The sequence below is a fragment of the Sturnus vulgaris genome, chromosome 4, assembly GCF_052056855.1.
Source record: "Sturnus vulgaris isolate bStuVul1 chromosome 4, bStuVul1.hap1, whole genome shotgun sequence".
Taxonomy (NCBI): domain Eukaryota; kingdom Metazoa; phylum Chordata; class Aves; order Passeriformes; family Sturnidae; genus Sturnus; species Sturnus vulgaris.
The window spans coordinates 22,674,324-22,687,128 of NC_142246.1; the positions used below are offsets into that span (position 1 = coordinate 22,674,324).

General features: G+C 35.6%; 1 protein-coding gene across 2 annotated transcripts in view; it reads right to left on the minus strand.

Annotated features, from left to right (window-relative positions):
* The window catches only part of PDS5A (PDS5 cohesin associated factor A), a 77,722-nt gene that overhangs the window by 16,319 nt on the left and 48,598 nt on the right, over positions 1-12,805 (minus strand). For both annotated transcript variants that reach the window (XM_014871056.2, XM_014871055.2), the window contains exons 13-25: positions 11,505-11,618; positions 10,823-10,904; positions 10,035-10,083; positions 9,766-9,905; positions 8,637-8,752; positions 7,870-7,975; positions 6,824-6,984; positions 4,010-4,133; positions 2,732-2,890; positions 2,407-2,475; positions 1,628-1,764; positions 819-942; positions 350-554 (exon numbers count right to left, since the gene is read on the minus strand). In XM_014871056.2, coding sequence (XP_014726542.1) covers positions 350-554; positions 819-942; positions 1,628-1,764; positions 2,407-2,475; positions 2,732-2,890; positions 4,010-4,133; positions 6,824-6,984; positions 7,870-7,975; positions 8,637-8,752; positions 9,766-9,905; positions 10,035-10,083; positions 10,823-10,904; positions 11,505-11,618 — 1,586 coding nt within the window. The remainder of the gene's footprint in view (positions 1-349; positions 555-818; positions 943-1,627; positions 1,765-2,406; positions 2,476-2,731; positions 2,891-4,009; positions 4,134-6,823; positions 6,985-7,869; positions 7,976-8,636; positions 8,753-9,765; positions 9,906-10,034; positions 10,084-10,822; positions 10,905-11,504; positions 11,619-12,805) is intronic.

Below are 12,805 nucleotides of genomic sequence, written 5' to 3' on the forward strand. Positions count from 1 at the left end.
ACAGGTTTTACTACTACAGAACTACTTGGTCTTGCTTCAGGAAGACGGTCATAAAGCCTAAAAATATCAGGACACAAAATTTTATTTTTTGAGCAAAACAACTAGAACTGTAGTTGTAGAGCACTGTATTTTACATCCATAATTCTCAGCAATGTACAGAGGAGCATTTTCTGGTTTATGCTAATACTGAGCTAAGCAAATTTACATTCGAATGTGTCTAATATAACAATGGAGAATTAGATTAAATTTATCTGGTGTTTCTTTAGAAAAGCCAATTGCTTAAGGTTTAATAATTACTCCTTCCAGTTAAGTATTATTGTATTCTTAACAATTTTACTGAAATACGAACCATTAGCCATAGGATTCTGCTTAATATATTCTCTTCGTATACTGATGTTTTTGAGCAAGCACTGTCTGGCATGTGCTCTTCTCTCCTTCACAGGGTCTTTGGCACACAAAGCAAAGATTGCCATATATTCCAAAGGGAGCAGTAATTTCACAAGTGCCTTATGCAGCTTCTGGGCAAATATCTGCCTCACTTGGTAGCACTCATCCTACAGCAACACAAACCATAAATGTGCAACCATCAAAATCCTGGTCTTTGAAAAAACAAAAGGCATTCAAGGTGGAATTATGAGGACGCTTTTTAAAAACACAAATAGGAGCAGCATTATAAACATTTGAAATTGAAACTTCAATAACTGTTGTGAAAGCTGCAGTGAGGAACAGAATATACTCAGTGTAGCAGCAACAAAAGCTCAGGCATAAGGACTCAAAACTCAATTAAGGGTCACTTCAATTCTAATGCAATTACTTACATTAATGACGAGTGCACAGAGCTGGAACTGTTCTGGGGTAATTATTTCATGGTAACAGGGTTCCTGTGCAAGCTTCATTATTGCACTACCAGCAGCTAATCTCAGTCGAGACATATCTGATTTACTAAACATGGCAGAAAAAAAATCCAAATAATTAATCACAGCTCACTACAACTATCCTTACATTACCTGCATGTCTCAATTTCTTCTTTTTACAAGATCAATGACCAATCAATGAAATCCCAGTAACATAGCTCTAAATCAAGCTAAATTAACCATACCAAATTTGTGAAAAATAAAGTGCTTTACCTTTCCCACAGAAAAGCTCTATTTCCGGTAAAACAATGAAACTAGATGAGTCAAGTTTCTTGTTTTCCTATCACTGTCTAAATGAAAGCAACACTTTTGGCACAGTTTTTCTCTTTCCTTCCTTCACCTCAAGATGAAGTTGAAGAGCAGTTACCTCACAGCTGGAATGAAGAGGCTCCACCCAAGATAAAATCTAACATGCTTGGGAAGTGGTTATCACTCAATTGTTTTCAAAGATCCCTCTGCAGGTGTTTCACGCTCTACAATGTCGTTTACTAGGAAAATTATCTAATTTGGAACGGTGTAGGTATTAGCGAATTGCAAGAAAGGGAGTATCTAACAATTTCATGCTGCCACTCCACTCCTAATATTACTACTCTGATCAGATCTGTCGCCAACACTGTGCTGGCCTTAACATTCCACAAGCACTCTAAAAGAATCAACATTCTTTGAAATTCTGAAACAAAATTTATGAAAGTCTGCGAGGAACAAAATCTGACCTGATTCGTTTCTGTTCTGTCAAGTCTCCTTCGCTGACGAGCATGGCTGACAATAACCGGAGTGTGGAATTTGCAGACTTGGACTGGTTGTTTTTCATACCCAACAACCAGCGTACCAAAAGTTTAATTGCTTGCACCTATCGCACACAAACAAATCAACAATCAACTTACTTGCCACAGTTGGTAAGTTACTAAAAGCTACTGATGTCAAACTGAGATTCCCACAGATTTCTGTGTATTAGAGCTGATACATTCTTAAAGCAATAGAATGAAGCAGTAAATATTTAGAGTGAAAAAGGAAGAAGTAGCATTTGTGACCTCAGGAGACTTCAACTATGGTCCACTCTCTTTGCAGATTTGCATCTGCAAAGGATGCAGGATACTTGATATATGATTAAAAGCAAGAGCAACTAGGTAAAAATTCCTAGAAATGGCCATAATTAGATTCACATTCATCAGGGTCTCACTTTATTTAAAAAATGTTTACAAGTCAGTAAAGTCAAAGTAAAGTCACCCTTCTTGTAAGGAAAACGAACTTTTCAATTTCTTGATTTTCTCAATGCTCTGAGTAATTTTTATCAGTAAGTGAAGACAATAGAATGCATAGTTTCTGTCAGTTTTATCAGTTATGTGAGTAACTGACAAGAACAATAATATTCTAATAGGACTACTACAAAGACTTGAAGGGGTTTATTCTAATATTCTCCATCGCACAACTGGAAGAAAAGTAAATTTTTAGTTGCAGATATACACATTATTACTGTCAGCAGCTAACACACCTTTGCTAATACTTCTGGAGAGACTTCTTCATCTGGAGACCACAATTTTCCATTTTTCTCACCTGTTGACTATAGAAATTCATGTAAGTTTACAAACTGGTTCAACCCATACAGAAAGTGAAGAAGTAAAAGGAGAAAAAAGTCATGGATTAGGATTTCTTTTACAAAAATATCTTTTATAATGCAATTATCACTGTACTAACTACTCACAGAACACTATGGACTCATTTGACAAAAAAAAAGCTCTATTCCCCACAGAGTTCATAACAGGCTAATAGCATAATAAACAATTACAATTTAAAAAAAAAAAAAAAGATAATCTTACCCTGTCATTCATTAGGAGATCTTTCACAATGAAATTTGCAACAACAGATTTCATTGGAGAAGCAAACTGGTCTGGAGCCAGCATAGAAATATGACCCAAAGAGACCAAGGGAGTTATAAGCTGTTCTGGTACATCAGCATTCAAACTTCTACTAAGAGGCTGAGGAAGGAAAAAAAACCATCAGAATTCAACTTCATGTAAAAAATTAGCATGTCTTAAAATAGTTTATTTTACTGTTGTACTGCTGACGCATTTCATTGTTTTTCCATGAGAATTAATAAAATTAGCAATCAGAAATATAAATAATATAATTTCCTATTCAACAGAGTAAATAAAAATCTCACATAAGGTAAGGGAAAACCAAATTCTATATTATCTTCTTATTTTAACATGAAACACATTCAAACCTGAGAGACATGGGAAAAAACTTTGACTCAATTCTGTTCAAAATTGTGAAAGCCTGAATCCCAACCGCCAGTGGTAGAAAACAGCAGCCAAACCACCAGGGACATGTCTACTACCCAGCAATATTTACCTTCCAGGTAACAGTCACCAGGACAATTCCTGTACCCAACACCATGGCATCAGATTCTGGTATTAGGGAGGGAACAAGCACTCTCACAGAAGTCTAAGCAGAGATCGAACTCTGCCATCTTAATTCAAAGCTTTTCACACTTATAAATTATGCACAGGCTCAAAGACAGCCAAGATTAAGAACGTAAAATAATTTACAAGTGCAGATTAATAATGTTATTACTTAAAAGACTGCAGTGAGAAGTAATAAACTCTCTGCTCTGTATAGAAAGTCTTTTTGCTCAATAACTTGTCTAAGGAAGCAGTAAGTGGATGTCTGAGCTTACAATCAAGTTGTTCTGCACTAACTGCCTTGGTGAGGCAAGGCTGTGTGTGCAAAGACCTTAAAGCTCCGTAATTCAAGACTGATTGAAAGCAGGGGATGTTATCTCTCATTTAGTATCTGCTAAACGTGTCCCCATGGGATTTGCTGTGGATCAGACCAGCATATTTAGCTTATTTCCCCCAAACTTCTCCCATGCAGACAACAGGAAAACCTTCATCTGTCAGACATGAGAATAGTAGTAAATCGTGACTTTAAGACAAAAATAACTTGCTATTGCAAATTAATGACCTAAGTACCAAACGTCTGTAGGCTTCCTGACTTCATAAACTGTTATGTTAATAAACAGCGGGAATTAATTTTAATTACTAGTATCAATTAATAACAGAAGTAAATCTTTAAAATAAAAAGGCAACACATACCTCAAAAATCTGTGCAAGTTGTACTTCTTTATTTGAAAATATGGCATGTATACAGTGAACAGCCTGTTTTGCCTGATGAGGAGTGCCTCTTTTTGCTTTCTGATGCAAAATCGGAATTAGTGTTCTGTGTGAACATTAAATAGAGTACTTTAAAATGCAATTTGCAATCTACAAAAAAGTAAGTATCTTCACACATACAAATCTATCATCACTGTCTTATAAATCAAGTATTCCTTTGAAGTCCGTTCAGGAAAGATCACAATCATGAAGTAAAAATCAGGGCAGAATTGTATTTACCAATACTTATTGAATATCTGACTATACACATACACCACAAGGAAACAGCCCATAGGAAAAAAAACAAAAATACAAACATGAAAGAAAATAATGATCAAAATACAGCTATTTAGGAAGACAAATATAAGGTAGGGGAAAACATGACAGTTTCAGCTAGGGTAAATTCCTGGATTTATTATCCAAGCCTGGGAATGACAGGGCTGAAAAAAAAAACAACTGTGAAAGCTCAGAATAAGCACTAAACATCAATGCATTATTTACAGGCTTTTACTGGAAGTTTTAATTGCACTGTATACCCAAGTAAACAATTGCTTTGTAGAGAGATTTTGAGTCTCTTGCAATCTGTCTGCTGATCAGAAGGCACGGAAGGAAAGCGCAGGGCAGAAGCCACTCCTGATACCAGGTCTAGGTTGGTCAGACTGTTCAGTGTCACTGCCCAGGCAGTGCTGGAAGGCAGTCCTGCACCTATGAGCTCAGCAGCTGAGACACTACCTTGGGAGGTTCACCTCACCCTGCAACTCACCCAGCAACTGACATGAGAAAACAAAACCACCTAGAAAGAGTCTGACACAAAACCATCCCCAAAAAAACCCCTGCTTTCTTGAAAACTTCTTTAACAATATACTATTCAGTACATGGATTATTCAGCACCCTGCTGACACATTCTACATAATCAAAATCAGCAACTGGAGGCTGAAGAGCAACTTGCTGGGTTGAAAGAATCAACCTTCAAACAGTCTCCTCAAAACCCCCACAAAATCCAAAATCAAAACAAAGACCCTGAGAAACATGTTAACAGTATCCTAAAGTAGAAAATCTCTTCTCAAACCTGCCAAGATTCCACAAATTGGATTAGGAGCCAACACAGGCAAGAATTCAGTAAAACCTACAGTCAAAATAAGTTTCAATACCTAATCTACAGTTTTCATGGTGTTAAGTACATGTACATGAAAGTGTCTTTGCCAGACCTTGGTACAGCAGTTACAAACCACACCTCAGCACACCTCAAGTGACACAAATCTGCAAAAGGTGAAACATGAAATGTTGACATGCACCTTTACATGTTTACATCTACAAGTTTACACACGGTCCACAGGCTCTGTTCGAGCATGCCCAGTGTTTCTATCGGGCTCCCGAGTCATGCGGTAGTCTTTGTCCATGAACTGGTACAAAAACCCTTATTCATTTCCTATACAAGGAAGAACTTGAGCTGCTGCTGGTGAGCACTGCTTCAAAGGACAGCAAGCAGCCTGATCATAGAAGCATTTTAAAAAACCCCAAAACACAAACAGATTCCTTGGAACAAACTATCTTGTTGATTGTAACAAATCATTCATTTATGATAAATATTTCTGAATACATGAAATCTGGAATATCTACTTCTCCTGAGACTTTTTTCTTTGTGTCAAGTGTAAACACTGACATGGCTTTTCAGAATACCAACCTGACCTGCCTGGAAACCATGCTAAAGATGCCACCTCCAGTTACATTTTTAAGTTGAGACATCCCAGACTAAACTTGATGTCGTGCCTTAGCCAGTTACTGGTGGAAAGAAACGTCAGCAATACCATATCCTTTGAGAGAACAGGATATAGGCCAGCAATAGAGTGTTGATTAAATTCTTGTAGGTAACCAAAGACACTTGGGACTATACTAGGAACTATACTGACAACAGGGATTGCTGGGCTTTTCTTTCTCTTTACCCCTACATATGTCTTAAAACATATCTCATACACCAGTATTTGTAATATTTTTCTTTTGTCCAAAATCTGATCCCCATTCAGAAGAATCGCTGAACTTTAATTTACAGCAAACTTCGAAGTGTACATTGGTATGCATTTTAGCATGGCAATATCCAAAATGCTATTTCAATATATGGGAACTCGAAACCTGTGATTTATTATTTGGACAATTATTATTATTATTTGGACAAGTTAGTTACTGACAGGGTGATTTTAAGGTTTCAAACGTTACTCATAAGATATTTAATAGTCTGTGAATACCTAGTAGATTTAATCAGCAGTACAGTATTAATCACACGACAACTTACAGCCAGCCAGTTATTCTTTGCTAGAAATTCATGCCTGCTTTTAGATTTTGTTTCCCATCTTGTTTAATAACAAACAGAGCTGTTAACTGCATGAGAGACTGTATCTGCATTCCTTACAAAGATAGAAAAATCGTGTGAAGAACAGATATGAGTAGAAATTATGCCAAGGAATCACATCTTTGCTGCATTTTTGCTGTTGCTTATCTGCATAAAAGATTTGCTATGCACTCACTTTAATGTGTCTATTATAATAAGATTTTTAAGAAGCATGTAACACGTTCAATAAATAAGTAAAAACTGCGAGCACAGAATTTAAAAATTAAGAGACAGGGACAGAAAGGTAATGAAGGAAATCAAAATCATGGAAGAGAAGCTGTTCATATTAACAAGACTAGATAGGGGCAACATGTTGAATAAACTATCAAGAGGCAGAATTCCAGATATGAAAAGCAGCACATAACACTCACGATCTTATCTGTGGCAAGTCTGTTTCTATTTTGTGACCCGTGTTTCTGAAAATCTGTATGGCTGCCTCAGCTACCTTATCATCTTCCATCCTGAGGCACTGCAGTAGAGACTCATAGGTCTCTGCAGAGTGGAACGAGGTAGGATGTGTAAAGGACAGAACCTGCAGACATACATTAAAACAAAGGTATATTTATTCATAGTACATGAATAATCAGAAAAACAAAAAGATGACTGTTTATGCACATTACCATCAACATTAATAGCTGTTACACGCCCATATGAAACTATTACATTCAATAACTACATTGTGGAGAAGATTACATATAAAATTTCAAATAAATTAATCTAGGTTTTGTTTTTCAGGTCCTTCTGTCCTCCAAGTATTTTGTAAGATACTACATTATTTGAATATATAAAAACACACTTCTTCAATGAACACTTAAGAGTATTTCCTTATATTGCAATCTATTTAAGAACACTTCTTTCAACCTAATTTAACTGAACTGAAATTTTAATTTCTCCAGAATCCATGGTCCCTGAGCAGAAAAAAACCCAAGAAAGTTATCTACAAATAAAACATGGGCTACTGTTTTCCAGATATTTAAAACCCTTCTTTCTCCCCTTTCCACTTCTCAGTACCACTGAGAACACAAGTTCCCTTTTTTCTCTACATAATGTGGCTCTTGAGCTAACTGCTTGGTTTCCTTCCAGTGTCATACATACCTCAAAGAAAGTGTCTCTCCCAGTTTCTCTCTCTCTTCCTCTTGCTTTACCTCTACACCTTCTTCTCTACTACTTCTCTAAGCAGAAACTAATTTTTGCTTTAACATGTCCATTTCAATGCTCGGCATCCTTTTCAAAACATACTTCTCCCAACAAACCATCTCTTCCATTATTCTTCTTTCAAGTGAGTATTAATAACCAGTTTCATACATTAAAAAGAATTATCTAAGTAATAACTATTAAAGTCATGTTAACATTAATTTGTTCCTCATGCCACTTTTTCCCTTCCACTACAGATTATAACTGCATTACTGTAGATTACCTTGAGAAGTTCAAGTCCTGCACGAATAGCAGTATCAGGACTTACACCCTCCTCTTCGTCATCAGCTGTCCCCTCTATGGATTTATTCATTAGTTTTACTAGTGCACTGAAATGAGAAATACAAAAAGGAAGAAACAAGTTAAGTATGACAATGTTAAAGGCTGGAGATATAAGCAAGATTACTTGGTTTTCACAACATATAAAGGGAATGCAACAGTCCTTTGGGGGTGGTGTTGGCACTGCTGTTTGATTTTTGCTGTTTTTAAGTTATTACATTAGTCCTTTTCATTCTAATTTCACTTTCTGCAAAATGAATTCCTTAGGGGAAAAAAAAATCCATCCAAAAAAAACCCCACCACGCTGACGGCATTAGATCAACACATACTTGCACAAGTTTCAGAATGTAATTAGGTTGCCAGACAAGTCTCAAAAGGAATCAAAACATTCTCTTACACAATCCCACAAAAGCTAATTAATTCAGATGCTATATGGAAGACTGTGCTGCAGTTAACTATGTGAAAATTATGTTCACAGTTTTCACCTGAAGCCCCACAAACAGAATTTTCTCCATGAACTGCTACATTTTAAAAATCATTTTGCAGACAGCACTGCAAAGCAGCACCAAAAGAAGTTGCATCGTCTAGGTTGCTGGGAATGAATACATCTACATAATTTTGATTTAAAACTCACCCACACATTTTCTTTTGCCATTTCTATCATCTTTTTAAATCATGTATCAGTCAATTGTTCATGATTTTCAAACTTACCTAATGGCTTCTGAGTCAATATGTACAGGGGCAATTCTTTCCAAAAGAAATTTGACCATTTCCAGAAAAGGATTTGTTGGCTGCTTAGGATTTGCAAGTTTCCGGGCTATCTCCCTCTACAAGAATGTTAGATACAAACAAGAATTACACTCATTTTACTTATTTCTTTAATATGTTGAGTAAGCTAAATATAGTCACTTCTTTTTACCACAGAGATTGTGGTGTAATCAGTGAAATGTAGTTAAGGGGGGGCTGTTGGTATCTCCACACTTCTCTTTATCATATTATATTCAAAGCAGATGTACTTTACAAACTATTTAAATATGTTTCTAATTAGAGTTCTTCAGGGGTTCTTAGGAATTGAAGCCCAGATTCAAAATAGATTTAAGGAAGAGTGAAGTGCAGTGCACAGAATGTGTATGTCTGTTGTCAAGTGTAATCCAGAAAACTGTGGGTAACCCTGTAGTACATGAGATTTCATAAAAATAAAAAAAATTGTCGTGCTCCCTTCCCTGCAAAATTTCTGAGCCATTAGACAAATCTTAATAGGTCTATGTCTGTTTGTAGATGCTCTTCGTGATTGTCGTAATTTCTGTCAATTAAATTGCTTACTTTGCCTTAGACCATTAAAAAAAAAAATCTGTGGTGGTTGGCAGAATCTGGAAAAGTACAATTTAATATTAAGGTGTGTATTTTCATCAAAGAGGTTAAATAACATGAGAAAGAGTGATCTCGAAATACTATTCTAGGATGAGAAATAAATTAATACTATGCAGATGGTAACAGATGACTTGCTGGTACTTGAAAGCTGAACCAATGTGAGAAGACAGTTTGGGAACCCTACCACAAAACAAGCACTTGAAATGAAGTATTTTGAAGAAATAAATTGGTGTTCTAGACATTATGCTTGATGCTCATAATCCCAAGAAGGAATAACGCTAAAGTTTTCTTAAGATCATGATCGTAATGATCTTTTCCCTAATCTCTACAGGTCCATCAGAAAGGGATTTTTTGAAAATTAGAAATATGGAAAAACCATGTTTAGGCAACTGAAGCAACCATAAATTTCAGGTAGCTGTTTCAAGCACAAATACTTATGGTATAAACGTTTGCTTTTCCATTTCCTTACCACACAGACATCTGCCTGTTTACAAGAACATGTAGGGCTAATTAACAGTTCAAGCTGAGACCGAAGTTTCTCATCATCACCCAAAACCTGATTGAATTTCTTCACAAAATCTTGTGCTTTTCCAGGATCTGGAAGGTTTTCTGTATGATTAAAAACAATTTAACATGAGATAAATTTTCAATTTCAGCAGGCCAAGATTCACAGAAACAGTGTTTCCAGGAATGCTGTAGTAGTTTATAGAATGTTTATAAACAGCTATTAACACTTACTTGCTATGGTCATCAGCTTTCCAAACATAGCAGCACTGTTTGCTTCTGACTGAGGACAACAGTAAAAACAAACAAACAAATCAGCAATATCTCCTTTATAAAATATACCTTTAACATCTGACAGTTCTGCAGCACTACTTTCTACTCCTGAATCTTACAATTCTTATTTTTTATTTAAGAATAAATACTAGAATAGTGTAATTATCATTAGCAGCTACTACACAGAAAGGGGAAAAATCTTCTTGTAACATTGAAGAACGGCAAACATTCATTAATTCACCTAACCGGTCAACATCAGGAAAAAGACTCCAGTACCTTCCAAAACAGAAAATTCCCACAGGACCACTACTCTCTCACCAAAACCTCAAAGCAATGCCCTTCTATTTAATATTTCTACTAGTAAAATTCCAGTAGAAATACTTAAAAACTTGATTTTTCTAACCAACAAAGAAATCATTGCTTTATGTTACAACATATTCCATTTTCAAAATCTCTTAGAAAGTAAGAAAGAAAAAAGGTCTGTCAAAAGCAAACAAAAACCTTTCAAACTTTTAAAACTTGTTCCAAAGTTCTTAGGCAGTACTATGAAACAATGCTCAACAGTAGTAGGTCATATACTTTCAAGCATTACAGAAACTAACTGTACTTTGTGAGAATGAAATGCTGTCTACATACAGAAATCAATGAATAACAAAGTTACACTGAACAAACAATACAGTATTAAAATCTCCCAGTAAATTAGCCCCATAGATCCACTGGATAAAGTATAAATATTTTCAAAACCGTACAGTGGGCTGCTTATGCAAATCCAGCAATTCTCGTACATGACTCCTTAGCATGTTCTGGCACTTCCACATCTCATTCAGTGCTCTGCAAAAAATGGGAAATCAGAAAAGAAAACCTTCTTCACAACAAGAACTTGCTGGATGTTTTATTAAACAAGATTATTTATCTTCTTAGAAGTGCAATACCTCCTAGGTACAATCAAAATCTGCCAAATACTAAAAATAACTGTTGAAAACAAGGTGGAACTGATTTTCTCTTTTTATAGAACATCTCTCTTATTCTTCTAGGACACCCATAGTATTTCTTACAACCACCCAAATAAAAAACAGGCCACCATCAACCAGAATTCAGTTACAGATACCTTCATCATGGTCCCTAATACAGAGCAAATCTACAAGTCATCACTTCTAGACTTAACAGACTTGTGCACTTTTAAGTCTGCATTGTTCTCATTTGATGGAAATGAATGGATAAACCCACTCTTCTCAAATATCATGGGATCTTTTTGTCTAATGGACGTGTTGGGTTTGTATATAAAAGGGAAATGTTTTCAAATGCTATGCTACTTGCAAATAATGTCAAGCATCCATTATTTGTATTTTTATTATATAATACAAGTAAGATAAGAGAGGTATTAGAAAAGCCTAAGAAAGCAAGTATTTGTTGAATACACACTATACTTACTTGACAGCATTTGGATCCAAACTAGCATACAAATAGTACAAACACTTCATTCGCTCTTCTGTTTCCAAATTGTGTGGAACAAGATACTGAGCAAAGATTTTCTCTACCAGTAATCTGCAGGAAAACAAGAAAAAAAGGAAGAGAAATCACTACTGTACATGGCAAACAATACTGATACCTTCCAGACAAGCTGAAAAAACATGAACCAGTGGAAGTTATTAAAACCAGATTTTTCAACAAAGAAAGAAGACAAAGAAGTAGTAGCCTTTCACTCAGCTGTAAAGATTCCTTCCACTACTGATAGAAAGATTAGCAAGAACTGCTCCTTGAGAGCTTCACCACATTATTTCACTTTCACCTCTAAGGGGGAGTAATTTGTCACCATCCAATTCTCCTTTAGGATCTGAGAATCTTCCTTTGTTTATTTTAATATATAGAAGGAAGGAACACAGACAGTAAAAAGCTCTAATAAAGGAGAAAGAATACAAGAATATAACTCAAAAGAGAGGAAAAGTAAGAGTCTGAAGTATCCTTGAGGGAATGGTTAAAATTGAACTGCAGCACTTGAGAAACTCATTCATGATTTTTACACAAGCTAAAAATGAGCACTAGGGCGGAGATGAAGGAAGACCAGAACATACACAACTCAAGGGGCAAAAGGGAAACTAAGTGAGAACAAACCAAACCTGCAAAAAACATCTCAAATTATCTATGTTTTTAAAATACACATTTGAAGTTCTACATTAAATACCAACCTTGAATGATAAAATACAAGTAGTTAATCTAATTATAGCCCCCCATGGAAGAACATTCAAATATTAATTTAATTCATACTAATGAAAGCTGTGCACAATGTTCAGCTAAGTAATTTTATATTTATTGACAAATACTGTGTGTGTTTGAGTTTTAAAACTTTTTCAGTACGTACCAGTGCACTAATACTAGCAAGAACTCTGTGAGTGCCTTGTACAGAGACCACAGCAGCACAGATCAAACACACCTTACTTCTGCTCACACAGTTTATTTTTGTTGAAAGAAAATTCCAAGAGACATGAGGGCAAGGCAGAGGATGACTATGAATATGGATACAACTATCTCAAGACAGCCATTAGTATTAAAGAAAACTTGGCTTTGTCTCTTTAAATATACACTTTCCTACTGATGAATCCAAGAACTATACTGTTTGGGGAACAGGATCTTCAAATCTCTTAACACACTAGGAGATGTGAGGCATCAGAGCTCTTTCCAATTTACAAACATTGCTCTAGTCCATGTCTCTATAGATACATGTTTTAGAAAAG